This window comes from Oryctolagus cuniculus, chromosome 4, assembly GCF_964237555.1.
Source record: "Oryctolagus cuniculus chromosome 4, mOryCun1.1, whole genome shotgun sequence".
Lineage (NCBI taxonomy): Eukaryota > Metazoa > Chordata > Mammalia > Lagomorpha > Leporidae > Oryctolagus > Oryctolagus cuniculus.
This window is the reverse complement of record NC_091435.1, coordinates 125,232,181-125,249,412: the sequence shown is the minus strand read 5'-3', so window position 1 is coordinate 125,249,412 and position 17,232 is coordinate 125,232,181. Positions and strand designations below refer to the sequence as shown.

The window sequence follows — 17,232 nt, the reverse complement described above, 5'->3', positions numbered from 1 at the left end:
AGAGATTACTCCAAAACGTCTGATGCCACATAAATCTTTGACTCTTAAATAAATTCAACTCCACAGTACCCTGACAGGATTGACGGAGCTTATCCCTGTCTGTGTACTACAAAACAAACAGATGTCAGCAGGGGAAAGGCAATTCCTCTTAGTTTGCCAGGGAGGTGACTAATATTGATTACTCTGTGATTCACAGCTTCAGTAATCCATCCTGATAGCGACGGGTAAGTGCTGTAGACGACTCCGCTCTGTTTTTATATGTGGGCTGACACACAGATAGGCCTTAAGGCACCCGAGGACAGCAATAAGAAGGATCGGACACTTTTCAGGAAGTGTCTACACAGGTGACAGAAGTCTCCTTTCATATCTGAGTTTGGAAGATGCACATCAGACTGACGGTAAGCATGGAGTAGCAACCCACAAATACAAGGCGTCTTCAGAAACTTTGTGGAACATGTGTTTGATAAAACACTATGCCTAGATTTCCATTTTCTGCAGCAAAATAAAGCCATCTTTTAATGCCAAGTTTTCACGAACATTTTTTCAGTACCCTCTGATTAACTGAACTCTTACCATGAGCCTAGCCCAAAATGATGGCAAACTTCTGGAAGGAATATTACTGGAGTGTATCAGATAGTAGAAGTGGGGAGGCACCGGTGAATAAGCCATCCTAAGAAGGTAGCACGTGGCTCACAAGGCTCTGTAATGAGTACTAGGAACTTCTTGAGTAATTAACTAGAAACAAGATAACTCAAGCTCTTGGTTCAATCCAACAATTATACTATATTTGCATCCAGAATTCTGGGATAAAAGTACTGTCAGAAACAAAATAAAAGCTCCAATGACTTAAATACAATAGAGAGCTCACCATGAAACACACTGTTATCTACCAGAAAATGCCTGCGGTACTGCACACAGTTCCTTTTCTCCAAGTTCCAGTAACTCATTGTCGGACGGTTTCTGGCACAGCATCAACACCAAATTGCCCTGTCAAGAGAAACAGAATGAGACAAAATGAAGGAACGGCAGCCACACGCTCTCCCAGGGAGCACAATGCCACTGGCTGTCCAGCAGTATGGGGCAACACACACGGCACACAGCTTCCCCACACTCCCACACCCGGGAGCTACACTCCCCCAGGCACCCAGAAGTTTCCCACAAGTCTTCCCAGGGGGTAGAATGTCATTTAGCATGCCAAACAGCAATATTTCAAACACCACCTCTCAGGGCTCAAAGTTACTGCTGTCTCAAGTGAAAATACAAGAGTACCTCCTCAAAGAATTCGCGGAAAATGGGATTAAAACATCACTGTATTTTGGTGCAAGAAACATTTTTCCAAATACAGTCTTTGTAAATTTTTTTGTTTACTTATTTACTTAAAGGGTGGAAAGAAAGGGAGAGATAGAAGGAAATCTCCTATTGGTGCATTCCCCAAATGCCCATAATAGCTGGGGTTGGACTAGGCCAAAACCAGGAACCCAGAACTCAACCCAGAACCTCCATACGAGTGGCAGGGACCCAATTACTTTAGCTATCACCTGCTACTTCCCAGGAAGCAGGAAGATGTAATCAGGAGTGCAGCCAGGACTAGTCTAGTATCCAGGCATTCTGATATGCACACATCCTAAGCAGTATCTTAATCACTACACAAAACACCTGCTCAAGTGCTTAAAAACAAATCAATGCCGGCACCTCGGCTCTCTAGGCTAATCCTCCGCCTTGCGGCGCCAGCACACCGGGTTCTAGTCCCAGTCGGGGCGCCGGATTCTGTCCCGGTTGCCCTTCTTCCAGGCCAGCTCTCTGCTGTGGCCAGGGAGTGCAGTGGAGGATGGCCCAAGTGCTTGGGTCCTGCACCCCATGGGAGACCAGGAGAAGTACCTGGCTCCTGGCTTCAGATCAGCGCGGTGCGCCGGACGCAGCGCACGGGCCGCGGCGGCCATTGGAGGGTGAACCAACGGCAAAGGAAGACCTTTCTCTCTGTCTCTCTCTCTCACTGTCCACTCTGCCTGTCAAAAAAATAAATAAATAAAATCTTTAAAAAAAATAAAAAATCAAAAAATCAAAAACTCTGCATATAAAGGGTCTTCATGAAACTGTGTTTCATGAAAAAACTATGGATTTCAAAAGTTTTTGCACCAAACTAAACTTACCTTTTAATTCCATTCTTCCATATATTTTTGACATACCCTTGTCAACCTACTATCAGACAGCAAGTTTCATAACTGATTTAGCTGTCACAGCCTCATCCCTATCCAACCTGGACCCAAATCAGTCAATGCCACTAACTTTTTCAGAAAATTTCAGTTGCACAAGGGAGGTGATTAATGCAAGGGACACTCTTATTCCTAATACCTGAATTCTGTGTTGGTACCACACTGGTGCACTGAGAGATCAACACATAGAAACATTAGATTAGAAACACAACAGCATCCATATGGTCCCAGATCAGCCAAACACAGCTGATTATGGGTATCACCTGAGGGTCACTAGTAACTGAAACTACTTAGGCTGACCTTATTGGTCTAACTGGAGCTGGGCACAGGCCTCAAGTGAGTGAACTGGAGTGAACAGGCAGATCTGCTCCTAGGTAGAACTCTCCCAGACACCAAGAAACAGTGCTAACTACAGCAAGAACCTGAAAAGCAGAGACTGCAGCCGACAAATTCAACCCCTTCAAAGGCTGATGTGCATTGCCCTGAACAAGGCCCCCTTTGTTCACAGGATTTGGCCAAAGCAACTTTTCAGAATTCCAAGCTCCTTTCTGTTCACAAAACAAAGCCTGGAAAAACCAAGCAGGGCTGATATGAAGTGAAACCCACAGGTGGGAAATAATTTGTCATCTGTCCCATGAAAGCAGTCTAGAGTCTTGTGGAAGTATCCCAGGATGAATTCAGTCACTAAATGGAAAAATATGATCAGAGTGGTGACCCTAAGGCTCCTAAACCTTCCATCAGAGCTTGTTTTGCGCCCAACCAGACTCACCCATAGCCTTCCCCAGTAGGGGTCTTACCTAACCCCACTCTCCTTTCTTTGGCTCCAAGCTTAGGCTCCCCTCATCCCCTCCAGCCAAGTCTGGCTGCTTATCCCACTCCCTAAGGCCTATGAAGTCTCACCACTGCATGGAACTGACTATAAAATATGACCAAAAAAAAAAAAACCAGATAAAAAGGCTGATTAGGAAAACAATCCCTCAGACTCTCACCCAGACAATAGAACACACACAAAGATCTCTTTAAAAAGGGGGGGGGGGGGAGCATTATAGCACAATGAGTTAAGCTGCCACTTGAGACACCAGCTTCCCTGACCATAGTATCTGGTTTGAATCCTGGCTACTGCACTTCAGATGCAGCTTCCTGCTAATGCACCCGGGAGGCAGCAAATGATTATGGCCCAAGTATCTGGGTTCCTACCACTCACATGAGAGACCTGGATGGAGTTCCTAACTCCTGGGCTACTCCTGGCTGTTGTGAGCACTTGGGGAGTATATCAACAGACAAAGATAACTCTCTCTCCCCTCTCAATCTGTCAGTCTGTCTTTCAAGTAAATAAAATGAGATTTTTTTAAAAAAAAGATTTATTTATTTGTTTGAAAGGCAGAGTTACCAAGAGAGAGAGGGAGAGACAGAGAAAGATCTTCCATCCACTTCCAAATGGCTACGATGACCAAGGCTGAGCCAGGCCAATGTCAGAAGCCAAGAGCTTCCTCCAGGTCTCTCTTGGGTGCTGGGGCCCAAACACTTGGGCCATCCTCCACTGCTTTCCCAGGCACATTAGTAAGGAGCTGGTTCAGAAGTGGAGCAGCCAAGACTCGAACTGGCACCCATATGCAGCTGGTGCTGCAGGCCATGGCCTAACCTGCTGCGCCAAAGTGCCAGCCCCAATAAAATATTTTTAAAGTATTTTTTTTATTTGACAGGTAGAGTTATAGACAGTGAGAGAGAGAGACAGAGAGAAGGGTCTTCATTCCGTTGGTTCACTCCCTAAATGGCCACTACGGCCAGAGCTGTGCTGATCCGAAGCCAGGAGCCAGATGCTTCTTCCTGGTCTTCCATGCGGGTGCAGAGGCCAAAAACTTGGGCCATCCTCCACTGCCCTCCTGGCCCACAGCAGAGAGCTGGACTGGAAGAGGAGCAACTGGGACTAGAATCTGATGCCCATATGGGATGCCGGAGCCGCAGGCGGAGGATTAACCAAGTGAGCCACGGCGCCAGCCCCATAAAATATTTTGTTATATAAATAATGTAGTTAGATATGTTAATTAATTTTTTTAAGATTTATTGATTTGTTTGAGTCACATAGAGAGGGAGATATCTTCCATCTGCTGGTTTACTCCTTAGATGAGCACAAAGGCCCGGGTTGGGCAAGACAGAAAAGCCAGGAGCCACGAGCTTCATCCAGGTCTCCCACATCAGTGCAGGGGTACAAGGACTTAGTCCATTCTCTGCTGCTTTTCCCAGGCCATTAGCAGGGAGCTGGATAAGAAGTGGAGCAGCCAGGACACGAACCAGCTCCCACCCTTATCGGATACCAGTGGCACAGGTGGCAGCTATACCACAATGCCAGCCCTGTCACTAGTTTTTTTAAACTCAAACATTGAAATTCAGCACATATATTTTTTTTTCATTTTGCAAGTATATTTTATTTAGTTTGGAATACATTATTTTACATCTAGCATGATGCATCACTGGAATTGTATCCTATGTGATAAGTACCCCTCCGTATAATATTAGGTTTTTTCCTCTCCCTGTCAGTTGCCTTGCAGGTGAATATTAATGATCTTCACATCATAACTATTCACTGAATTGTTCGATTTTAAGAGTTGGCTAGATAGGCTAGTTCACATTAATAACATTTAGTACTTTCATTTATGAGGTTATAACCCCTGCGATAGTGACTAAATCTGTATTAAATTTCCTATCCTTTCCCTCTTCTTTTTTTTTTATTTTTTTTTATCTTTTATTTAATGAATATAAATTTCCGAAGTACGACTCATGTGTTACAATGGCTTCCCCCCCCATACCGTCCCTCCCACCCACAACCCTCCCCTTTCCCACTCCCTCTCCCCTTCCATTCACATCAAGATTCATTTTCGATTATCTTAATATACAGAAGATCAGCTTAGTATACCTTAAGTAAGTATTTCAACAGTTTGCTCCCACACAGAAACATAAAGTGAAAAATAATAGATGATTTTTTTTAAATGATGATGAAATCAGATCAGACCTATTGTCATGTTTAATCCCAGTGAGAGTCAAGTTGGGAATTGAAAATTTCTTTTTTTTTTTTTTTTTTTTTTTACAGAAGATCAGTTTAGTGTACATTAAGCAAAGATTTCAGTCGTTTGCACCCCCATAGAAACACAAAGTGAAATATACTGTTTGAGTACTCGTTATAGCATTAAGCCTCAGTGTACAGCACGTTAAGGACAGAGATCCTACATGAGGAGTAAGTGCACAGTGACTCCTGTTGTTGACTTTACCAATTGACACTCCTGTTTATGGCATCAGTAATCTCCCTATGCACCAGTTATGAGTTTCCAAGGCTATGGAAGCCCCTTGAGTTCTCCAACTCTTATCTTGTTTAGACACGGTCATAGTCAAAGTGGAGGTTCTCTCCTCCCTTCAGAGAAAGGCACCTCCCTCTTTGAAGACCTGTTCTTTCCACTGGGATCTCACTCACAGAGATCTTTTTGCCAGAGTGTCTTGGCTTTCCATGCCTGAAATACTCTCATGGGCTTTTCAGCCAGATCCGAGTGCCTTTAGGGCTGATTCTGAGGCCAGAGGAAATTCAGCACATATTTTTAAAAACAGAAGTCCCTTCTTCCCTCATTTCAAGTCCTTCTCCAGGAATGACCACTTTTGTTGGGTGTGCATCACTGTAATTCTTTCTCTTATATACTATATACACAAAAATGGAAGTGACTTTGAAGACTTCTATAGTGTTAAAAAAAACTTTTCTAAGGATTAGACATAATTTTTTGTAATAACCATCTCCTATAAAAACGTATATTTATTGTTATATTGGAAACATTTTAAATTACATGGAATTAAAGAGAACCCTCTCTGGTTTCATGCTCATCCTTCCTTCCTAATGTGATCTTGTGGTTTCAGCTGTCACTCTATTATGCTCATTCCCAATCCAAGGAAGGTGATAGTGGAATCAGAAGATGATGTAGGGCCCTCTCTCTTTCTCTGTAGCTCTGCCTTACAAATAAAAATAAATAATTTTTTTTGAAAAAAAAAAAGGTGACATAATTTCATCTGTTCATAGTTAATAAAGACATGCACTTACATGATGCTCATTTTGCCCATTATCTTCATTAATCTCCTGAGACAGGCATTATTAAGGTGTTACAGAGATTAAGTGATTAACCTGTGCTGCTAGGAAGTTAGAAATGGGACTTGAAATCTTAATTTCAGATTCCAAGCCCAAGGTTCCAGCCATGACAGGCCAGAAGGACCAACAAGCCTATTATATAATGCAGCAGTTTTAAAAAACATCCAGCAGGCTGGTGCCACGGCTCACTAGGCTAATCCTCCGCCTGTGGCGCCGGTACTCTGGATTCTAGTCCCGGTTGGGGCACCGGATTCCGTCCCGGTTGCTCCTCTTCCAGTCCAGCTCTCTGCTGTGGCCTGGGAAGACAGTGGAGGATGGCCCAAGTGCTTGGGCCCCTGCTCCCATGTGGGAGACCAGGAGAAGCACCTGGCTCCTGGCTTTGGATCAGCAGATGCACTGCGGCCATAGCGGCCATTTTGAGGGGGTGAACCAACGGAAGGAAGACATTTCTCTCTGTCTCTCTCTCTAACTCTGCCTGTCAAAAAAAAAAAAAAAAAAAAAGCCAGCAAATTCTTATACATTCTGCCCTTCAAAAAGTGGAATCTAGATTCACCTTCCCCTGAAAGTGGACTGGAGACAGGGACTGATTTCTAACAATGAAATTGTTGAGCTGGAGTTGATGCTATAAGTCTCCCTTGACAAAGATCATAAAAATGGCTATAGCTTCTCCCTCAGGATACTTGTCCTGGGAATCCAGCCACCACGCAGCAAGTAAGCCCAGGTGTAAGCATTCCTGCTTAGGACCTCAGTCAACATCAAACACAGACACGTGCTGTGGTGTGAAAGTTTGTGTCTGCCTAAAATTCTTACATAGAATGCGAACGTCCTATGTGAAGGTAGCAGGAGGTGGCGTGTTTGGGATCTGTCAAGATGATTGGCAATAGTGGACTTATAGAAGAAGCCCCAGGGAGCTCGCTCATTCTGTCCACCATGTGAGGACAGCAAGACACTGGCAGCCAGGTGTAACGCAGAAGAGGCTCTCACCAAGTCTGCCTTGATCTTGGACTTCCCAGGCTCCAGAACTGTGAGAAATAAATTTGTGTCATTTGTAAGCCAAACCAGTCAAGGGTTATTTAGTTAGAGCAGCCCAAATGCATTAAGACAGCATGAGAATGAATGGACATATGGCTGATGCTAACCCCACATCTCCATGCAAAGACTCAGCTACTCTTTCTGATGGCAGAACCAAGCCTTGCCTTTCATGTGCTGTCTGTATTTCTGACCAGAGACAAAGTGAAAATAGTAAATAATTAGTGTTGAAGAGACTAAGATTTGGGGTAATGTGTTACACAGCAATAGATCATGAATATGGGTAATACCCTTGCTATATGCAATCAGGGTCAGAACCTTCCACCCTTTAATAAAGGACAAAAACACAAATGTGCAGAGATGTTTGTAATACTGAGATACTTGAGTACTGGTTCACATCAGTGGCCCGGACTTCCCAGTTGTTCGATCATTTTGTTCACTGTGTCCCCTTTTCTTTAAAGAAGGGGTGAAATGCCATTGCCTTCATGAAATGTCCCAAGTTACCAAATTTATTTCATTCACTGCATGCCCACATCCCTGGCTCCTAATTAGCGAGTACCTGCTCTGTACCATGCACCGCGATGAGGCCTTCCATCAGTAAGTCTCAACCTTGATGACAATCCCAAACCACACTCAGGTCAATCACATCAGAATCTCTGGGTTTGGGACTGGGGCATTAGTGGGTTTTAAAGCTCCACAGGTGATCAAAAGTGCAGCCAAACAAAACAACTCCTATATGAACTGTTGCTGTACTCCTATATGAACTGTTGCTGTACTCCTTGAAGAAACTCTGGCAGATGGATGTTGCTGGGGAAAGAGGGCTTAGAGAGCTTCAGTGGCTGAGCTGGAGCACAGAGATATGCATAATTGAAACCCGCTGGCCTCTATGTGCCACCTTAGCTTGGTTGTTTGGATATCTTGCCTCCCCTTCAATATTTGTTGCTGAAGGATAGGAAGAAACTTTACACTGCCTGAGTGCCAGACCCAGGCCTCTGCACATACTGCAGGCCCTCAGGTTTTAACCTGCAGGTTAAAACATCAGATGCTGTGTTTTCTGGATTCCTGCCAATCAGAGACTGATAGAAGGACACACTTACTCTGGCCTCCAGAACCCAAGCAAATGGTTTCAAAACTTAGAGATTACAGATAACAGAACAGGAGATTATGAAAGGAATAGTGGGGCAGGGCAGAGGACAGGGGAAGAATTATGCACAAACCTCATTTTAGCTTCAGGCAAATTTAGATGAGTCATAGCCTAGAGCTCACTGCTTAAAAGGGAACTTAGACACCAGCTAAGCCAAACCTCTCCTAGTGTGGCCAGCTTAAACTGAGGCCATAGGACTCATTCCTGGTGTGGCCAAAAGAACATGTGACGTGCAAAATAATGCTGCTCACTATCAGATAAATCTCCACCAGTCTAAAGCAGAGTTCTTTTCAAAGTTTCATGGCCCCAACTGTGTGAACTTTCATTGATTATTTTTTTATTAGAGATATACTTCTGTTGTACCCAATCTGAAGCTGTTTGGTTAATATTCAGGAAAAGAAATGATGTTTGGTTTTTGTAACATTCTTTAGGGGATTACAAAATGCTTACTCTATCTCCCTAGAGGTAGAAATAACACATGCATGTTACATTTAAAACTCTACAGCCAATTATGTGTTAGAACATGTAGAGGTATGTTCCTTGTAGAAAATACAGATAGCTAATACTTAAAATGACTTAACAAAGTAATAACTTACAGTAACTAAAAAAAATCACAAAGGGAACCAATTATTTATTTTTTAAAGATTTATTTGTTAATTTATTTTTAAGATTTATTTATTCATTTGAAAGTCAGAGTTACACAGAAAGAAGGAGAGGCAGAGAGAGAGAGAGAGAGAAATCTTCCATCTGCTGGTTCACTCTCCAATTGGCCACAACAGCCAGACCTGTGCTGATCCGAAGCCAGGATCCAGGAGCTTCTTCTGGGTCTCCTACATGGGTGCAGGGGCCCAAGGACTTGGACAATCTTCTACTGCTTTCCCAGGCCACAGCAGAGAGCTGGATTGGAAATGGAACAGCCAGGACTGGGATTGGCGCCACTTATGGGATGCCAGCACTGCAGGCAGCAGCTTTACCTGCTATGTCACAGGGCTGGCCCTGGAACCAATTAATTATTAAAATCAGCTTTAAAATCTACCTCCAGAACAAGGTTAATATGGATTCCATTCTTCCTTCCATCCATGGATGGTAAAATTACAAGTGAGGCTATATATATGTGTGTTTTATTTATCCTTCACAATTTTATTTAGAAGCTTGACATACACAACAAAGCTTTAAAAACTTTCATCATTATAGCATTTCTCAGAGTACCTAACATGGACATTGGGTCTGTCAATTTAACACAAACTAGATCCTTCTATTCTGTAGTCTACTTTTTTCACCCAGTAACCTACCAATATATTGTGACACTCAAGTCATATCAGTAAAATATTTTATAGAGTATAAATATGGTTTAGAAAAGAAATTATAATCAACTGTACTCAAAGACACTAAACTTCAAAGATTATAGTGCAACAATAACTAAAAAAAGTTATATAAAGCATGAATTGTCAGCTAGTGCTGTGGCTCAATAGGTTAAAGCTGTGAACTGCAACACCAGTATCCCCCATGGGCTCTGGTTCAAATCCTGGCTGCTCCACTTCTGATCCATTTCCCTGCTCATGTGCCTGGGAAGAGAGTGGAGGATGATCCAAGGGGTTGGGCCATGTGTGAGATACAGAAGAAGCTCCTGATTCCTGGCTGTAGCCTGGCCCAGTCCTGGCTATTGTGGAGTGAACCAGCAGATGAAAGATCTCTCTCTCTCTCTCTGTCTCTCCTTCTTTCTCTATAACGCTACCTTTCAAATGAATGAATAAATCTTTTTTAAAAAAACATATCTAAAAAGTGTAAATGCTCCTCTGCTTATTTTATAGGTAGTTAGCAACTTTTATAATCATTCTACATTTTCTGCCATTTTTATTTGTAGTTTCATGACCAAAATTGACAATGTCAAACTACAAGACAGGAAAGTGTGACAGGAGGACACCACTAACAAAGAACTGTTAAAAATTCAATGGTATCACATCACTTTTAACTAAGAAAAACAGGAAATACATTTTGAGGAATAATTATTTGCCAAGATTTTAAAACTTGACAAACAACAAAATCCTTCCAGGGCCTGCATTGCGGAGAAGTGGGTTAAACTGCCACCTGCCATGCTGGCATCACTTACGAGAGTCCCAGCTATACCACTTCTCATGCAGCTCCCTGCTAATGTACCTGGGAAAGCCCTGGAAGATGGCCCAGTGCTTGGGTGCCTGTGACCCATATGGGAGACCCGGATGGAGTTCCAGGAAACTGGCCCAGCCCCAGCCTCTGCGGTCATTTGGAGCGAACCAGCAGATATAAGATCTCTCTCTCTCTCTCTCTCTCTCTCTCTCTCTCTCCCCCCCTCTCTCTTTCTCTCTCTGGGATTGTGCCTTTCAAATAAATTAATTAATTAAAAAAAAAAAAACTTCTCACCTACAGCTACTTAAATAAAACTTCCTCAGTAGCAAACAACTGCTGATTTCCCCTTTTCCTTCTAGGAAATTCAACCCACTTTCTGTTCAGGAGATTTTGGTGCTATCAGCCCCATCACCTGTTTCAAGTGGGCACGTGGCCTAGTCTGGCAAATCAGAGAATTGCATTCTCAATGCCATATTGCAACAGGTGCATATGGCCCACTTCAGATTACTGCCACATCAGGCACAATTTTGTTTCTTTTTAATATGTTGCTTAAATTTTTATTTATTGGGGCCAGCACTATGTCATAGCAGGTTAAAACAGCTGACTGTGACACTGGCATCCCATATGGGTGCCAGTTCTGATCCAGCTCTCTGCTAATGCACCTGGGAAAGTGAAGGAAGATGACTCAAGTGCTTAGGCCCCTGCACCCATGTGGGAGACCCAGAAGAAGCTCCTGGCTCCTGGCTTTGGACCAGCCCAGCTCCAGCCATTGTGGCCATCTGGAGAGTGAACCAGCGAATGGAAGATCTCTCAATCTCTCTCTCTCTCTTTCTCTTTTTCTCTCTCTATAAGCTCTTTCAATTAAATAACTCTATAAAATTTTTTTTTTTCATTTGAAAGACACACACAAAGAGAGAAACAGAAAGATCTTCCATCTTCTGGTTCACTCTCCAAATGCCTGTAACAGGCCAAGGCCAGGAGCCCAGATTCAATCCAAGTCTCCCACATGAGTTACAGACATCATCTGCTGCCTCTCAGCATGTGCATTAGCAGGAAGCTGTACTGGAAGCAGAGGAGCAGGGTTTTGAACCAGGCATTCCAATGTGGGACACAGGGGTTCCAAGTGGCCACCTACCTACTACACCAACACCAGGTCCCCCAGGCACAAATGTCTGTTTGAACCATTGGAAAAGAAATTCCCTCTTCTGTTGGACTTGAAATCTGAAGATACAAGCCTCAAAGCTCTTGGCTTCAATCTTGTCTATACAAGGCAAAAATCTGTCAAAGATTGATTCTAACCAAGAAAAATAAAGAGAAACCAAGTCCTTCTAGTGTGACCCTAAAACTAGATCTATCCCTGCAACTTATAGTTGAGTGAGCCAGTATATTCCTTTTTTTTTTTTTTTAGCCATATTGAATTGAGGGTTCTGTCACTTGCAACCAAAGTGACTGATAAAATATCTCAGCCTAGCAACATATAGTCACGAGTTCTCTGTTCTGGTTTCAACAAGTTACTCATGGCAGGGGGAGGGGAGACCTTGGACAAGTTCTTAACTGACTCTAAGATCAAAAACATGACTGTATTTACTTGGCTTTCCCTAGGGATATGCGGCCTTCAAGCCCTTTGTTCTGGTTAAAAGGATTCCTCCACACCATTTGAAGATCTACTTAAGCAGAGCAAAATCCAAAACCTTATTTTCATCATTAGCATTTCTTCAGCTGTTTTGAATGCAAGGCAAGTATATACTACCGCTTAAACATGAGTTTTATGAAGCACTGTAGATCTGTACAAGACACTTGAATAAATGCCTTAAATGGCACAATATTCCAGTTTAAACATGGAAGTCACAGTTATGATACTGTGCTAAAGCAAAAAAAAGAAATAGGAAAATCTTTAAAGACAACTGTACGTAGTAGGAGGGAGTTAAGTAGAGAGATGTCTCTACCACATCTTACTAACTGTAACTAAGCAGTTAGTTAAAGTTTAGGTGAGCTGGAACTCTTGTACCCATCCAACTTAACTCTCTCTCTCTTTTTTAAAAGATCTACTTATTTATTTGAAAGGCAGAGTTACAGAGAGCGAAAGAGAGATCTTCCATCTGCTGGTTCACTCCCCTAAATGGCTGCAATGGCCAGAGTTGAACAAATTTTGAAGCCAGGAGCTTCTTCCAGGTCTCCCACAAGGGTGCAGGGGCCCAAGGACTTGAGCCATCTTCCATTGCTCTCTCAGGCCATTAGCACTCTCAGACAGACCTCTCCCACTCTTGCTTAGAGGTTTTCTTTTTTTTCTCCTTTATGGGCAACACTTTGGCCCACTTATAATGGATATTTCTGTGTGGGGTGGCCCATACTTGTGTGTAAATGTATGTCTAGTCTCTCATTGTTAAATAAATTCTGTTCCTAGTTGCATATGATGCTAGTCTCTGCTTAGTGTTTCTACCTCTGTGTGAGACAAGAACCTAGAGTAGCAGGGCCTGTATCATAACACAGCAGGTTAAAGCTACTGCCTACAATGCTAGCATCCCATATGAGCACAGGTTCTAGTCCCATTTGCTCCACTTCCAATCCATCTCCCAGCTAATATGCCTGGGCAAGCAGCAGCAGTGGAAGAAGGCCTAAGTACTTGGGTCTTGTCACCTATGTGGGAGATCCAGATGGAGTTCTAGGTTCTTGGCTTTGGCCTGGCCCAGTCCTGGCCATTGAAGCCATTTGAGGAATGATCCAACAGAGGGACGATGTCTGTCTGTCTGTCTGTCTCTCCCCCTCTCTCTAACACCTTTCAAATAAATAATTTTTAAAAAAGAACCTGTATTGGAAATTAATATTCCCATTGCCCACATCACTGACTACCATCTCTTCCTCCTTTCCCGCACTGTGACTATTATCACCACAGCCCATTCTCTTCTGACACCCCTCTTCTGTAACAACCAACATTCCCACTCCCATTCATTTCCACTTTCTAAATAATATATTATTTGTAAATCACCTTATGGTTTACACAGTATTTCCATATTTGACCTTGTGGAAATGATCCTTAGAATAATGCTGTGAATCACACACTGTTAAGTTTAACAGAGTAACAGGAAACATGGTCGGCGCCGCGGCTCACTAGGCTAATCCTCCACCTTGCGGCGCCAGCACACCGGGTTCTAGTCCCGGTTGGGGCGCCGGATTCTGTCCCGGTTGCCCCTCTTCCAGGCCAGCCCTCTGCTGTGGCCAGGGAGTGCAGTGGAGGATGGCCCAAATGCTTGGGCCCTGCACCCCATGGGAGACCAGGAGAAGTACCTGGCTCCTGCCATCGGATCAGCGCGGTGCGCCGGCCGCAGTGCGCCGGCCGTGGCAGCCATTGGAGGGTGAACCAACGGCAAAGGAAGACCTCTCTCTCTCTCACTGTCCACTCTGCCTGTCAAAAAAAAAAACAGGAAACAGCAAACCCACATCTCTGCCTCCAAATCCAGGGCTGCACTCCCTGTCCTGTGCTGTTTCCTTCCCGTCTTCTGCCACTCTGTGGAAAGCGCCTAGAGTTGGATTATTCGTGATAGTTAAGACTCTAATTCTTTCCACTTCTACCATTCAACCCAACTCCACCACAGACCAAAGAGAAGAGACAGATGGAAAAAATAAATATTACTGATTTTTACGTTATCGATTTAAAATTACCTTGCCCCTCTAGCCAAGAACCTTTGAGAGTGTATGGATTGAAGTTGATCAGAGTAGAGTATCAGTCCTTTGGGTACCAAATGGTGAGAGGCTGCTTTGAACTGAAATTTGAGTGAGCTACTTGGACCAAGTTCAAAAATACCAAAGCCAAGTTTTCTAGCCAGACATCATTGTAAAAACTGTCTGAAGGTCTCATGTGTTCTCCAGATTGCTAACAGGGAAGAAGATATAGTCAGAAATTAAAACCTAATGCATAAACTCACTTTGCTATTGGAAAAAGAATCACTAGTTCGTGCAACATGGTTGCATGATATCAAGGGGCAATGGGAAAACTCGAAGTCAAAAAAGGCCAGATTTGTAGCCAGTCCTACCTCTAATGTTGCATCTCTGATAAATCTCCACAACTCTTTTAGTTGCTTCAAAAAAGAGGACTGGTAGTGAATGAAAACACTCTTTCAGAACCTGTCCAACTTTAATATTCAGCATTCTATTGATAAGAATTATAGGCAACTCCTCCCTAATATTAGGATCCATTCATCTTTAACTATAAATTGAAATAACCCTAAGGAATCCCAAAATGAACTCTCAGACATCACGTATATAGCATTTAATTTATATAGAGAAGTAATACTTTCCATCACTTTAAGCCTTGCTGAGAGATAAAAGGCAAAAGTAATAGACTCTGACAGTAATATTTAAAAATTGGGGCTGGCACTGTGATGTAGCAGGTAAAGCCACCACCGCCTGCAGTGCCGGCATCCCATATGGGTGCTGGTTTGAGTCTCAGTTGCTCCACTTCTGATCCAGCTCTCTGCTATGGCCTGGGAAAGCAGCAGAAGATAGTCCAAGTCCTTGGGCCCCTGCACCCATGTGGGAGACCCAGAAGAAGCTCCTTGCTCCTGGCTTTGGATCAGCGCAGCTCCAGCCGTTGAGGCCAACTGGGGAGTGAACCAGCGGATGGAAGAATGACCTCCCTCCCTCCTTCTCTCTCTCTCTCTCTGTCTCTGTCTCAGCCCCTCCTCTCTCTCAGTAACTCTGACTTTCAGATAAGTAAATAAATCTTTAAAATAAATAAATAAGCAATAAAAAGTGATAAGCACTTAGAAAAAGGAGGGCTGAAGGAAAACTCTCTTAACACAATACATTGGGGTGGTAGCCAAAGTCGTGGCATGGCAGATTAAGCTGCCACCTGCAACGCCAGGGTGCTGGTTACTGTCCCAGCTGCTCCATTTCTATCCAGGTCCCTGCTAATGTGCTTGGGAAAGCAATAGAAGATGACCCAAGTGCTTGGGCTCTGCCATCCACATGGGAGACCTGGACAAAGCTCCTGGTTTCATTCTGGCCCAGCCGTGGCTATTTCAGCCATTTGGAGAATGAACCAGCAGATGGAAGACCTCTGTTTCTCCCTCTCTAACTCTGCCTTCCAAATAAATAAATAATCTTTAAACACACACAAGACTCTGTACATCACAGCCTCTAGCATATAACACAGCACATTTGGAAATGCTGTACCCAACAGTCCCTAAGCGCAGAGAATTCAAATTAAATCCAGTTTAAAGCTAAAATTTTAAAGAAATTTGCTCCTCCCTCATTTCTTCATTAATTTTATGAAAAGTACACACAGAGTAGAGGGTGAGGTGGAAGGAGCCTGGGTTCCTTTCCCTCTGGCCCAAGCTGACAGCTTCTAAAGCAGTTCTGAAGGCTGAGTCCTGGCCAGAGCTGCCACATGCCACCAGGCTGATGGGTTCCCCCAACAAGGCCTCCTCCCCCACTCTCCACAGGTCTCCAAGCAGCATCAAACTGGTTGTTAACAGGCTCTGCAAACAGGCTAATTCCACAGCCTAGCCCCCTCCCAACTATGTACACAAAGGGAAAGAAATAAAAGGGTACTTTGTTCAATTTTTAAGGCTCACAGGAGACACCGCTAAACCCCAAGTTGCTGGTGTGTTTTCTTTTCTTTAAAGCAATCAAAGGCTGAAAATGCCCTGCAGTAGAGATGAGATTGAATCGACCTTCCAAAGACATGTGCATGCTGTCTAAAATACTACATGAGGCTATTTCAACAAGTGCATGGAAAGTGGTAGAAGATTAAAAAGGGTAATAAAAGATTTTGGTGCAAATATTTGAAATCCATGCATGAAAGAGGTCTTCCAAAAGCTCATGGAAAATGCATTTTATGAAAAGATCATGCATGGATTTCAAAAATGTTTTGCAGCAAAATAAACTTTCTTAGATATTATTTTCCATGAACTTTTTGAGGAACCATCATATGTATACAGAGCATTACAATATCCATTCCTTTTGGTCCAATAACTTATCTGATGGAGATAAATTCAGAAGAAATAAAGACACAGACCAAATGAATACAACAAGATATTTTTATGACTCAGAAAAAAATAGAAAACTAAATATCCAACTATTGTGGCCGCACTGATTGTTGTGTAAATATTGACAACTGTATATAAAGAATTTATAGGTGACATGGGAAAATATTCATTATATAATGCCATGTGGAAAAAGTAGGATATAGCGTGACACCAACCTGTGAAAAACAATATTACACAGAACAATGGTCTTGATCTTAACAAGAATACTTTTAATGTTGTACTATTGAGTGTATTGTCTGTTGAAAGTTATTTGGAAATATCCTTTATCATATTAACAAAGCTCCCTTCGGGGCTCAGCATTGTGGCACAGTGGGTTCAACAAACCCCCTGATATGCAAGCATCCCATATGAACTCCCCTTCAAGTCCCAGTTGCTCCACTTCCAATCCAGCTCCTGCTAATGTACCTAGGAAAGCAGCAGAGGATGACCAGTGCTTGGGTCCCTGCCTCCCTCATGGGGGACCCAGATGGAGTTCTGGGTTCCTGACATTGGTTGAGACCATTCCCAACTGTCGTAGCCATTTTGGGGGGTGAACCAGTGGATGGAAAATTTCATTCTCTCTCTCTTTTC

General features: G+C 43.2%; 1 protein-coding gene across 6 annotated transcripts in view; it reads right to left on the bottom strand.

Annotated features, from left to right (window-relative positions):
• Nucleotides 1-17,232, bottom strand: part of PLCH1 (phospholipase C eta 1) — a 300,525-nt gene that overhangs the window by 218,485 nt on the left and 64,808 nt on the right. For all 6 annotated transcript variants that reach the window (XM_070072611.1, XM_070072610.1, XM_070072614.1 and 3 more), the window contains one exon: nucleotides 869-987. In XM_070072611.1, the coding sequence (XP_069928712.1) occupies nucleotides 869-947 (79 nt within the window). In that variant the 5' untranslated portion in view covers nucleotides 948-987. The remainder of the gene's footprint in view (nucleotides 1-868; nucleotides 988-17,232) is intronic.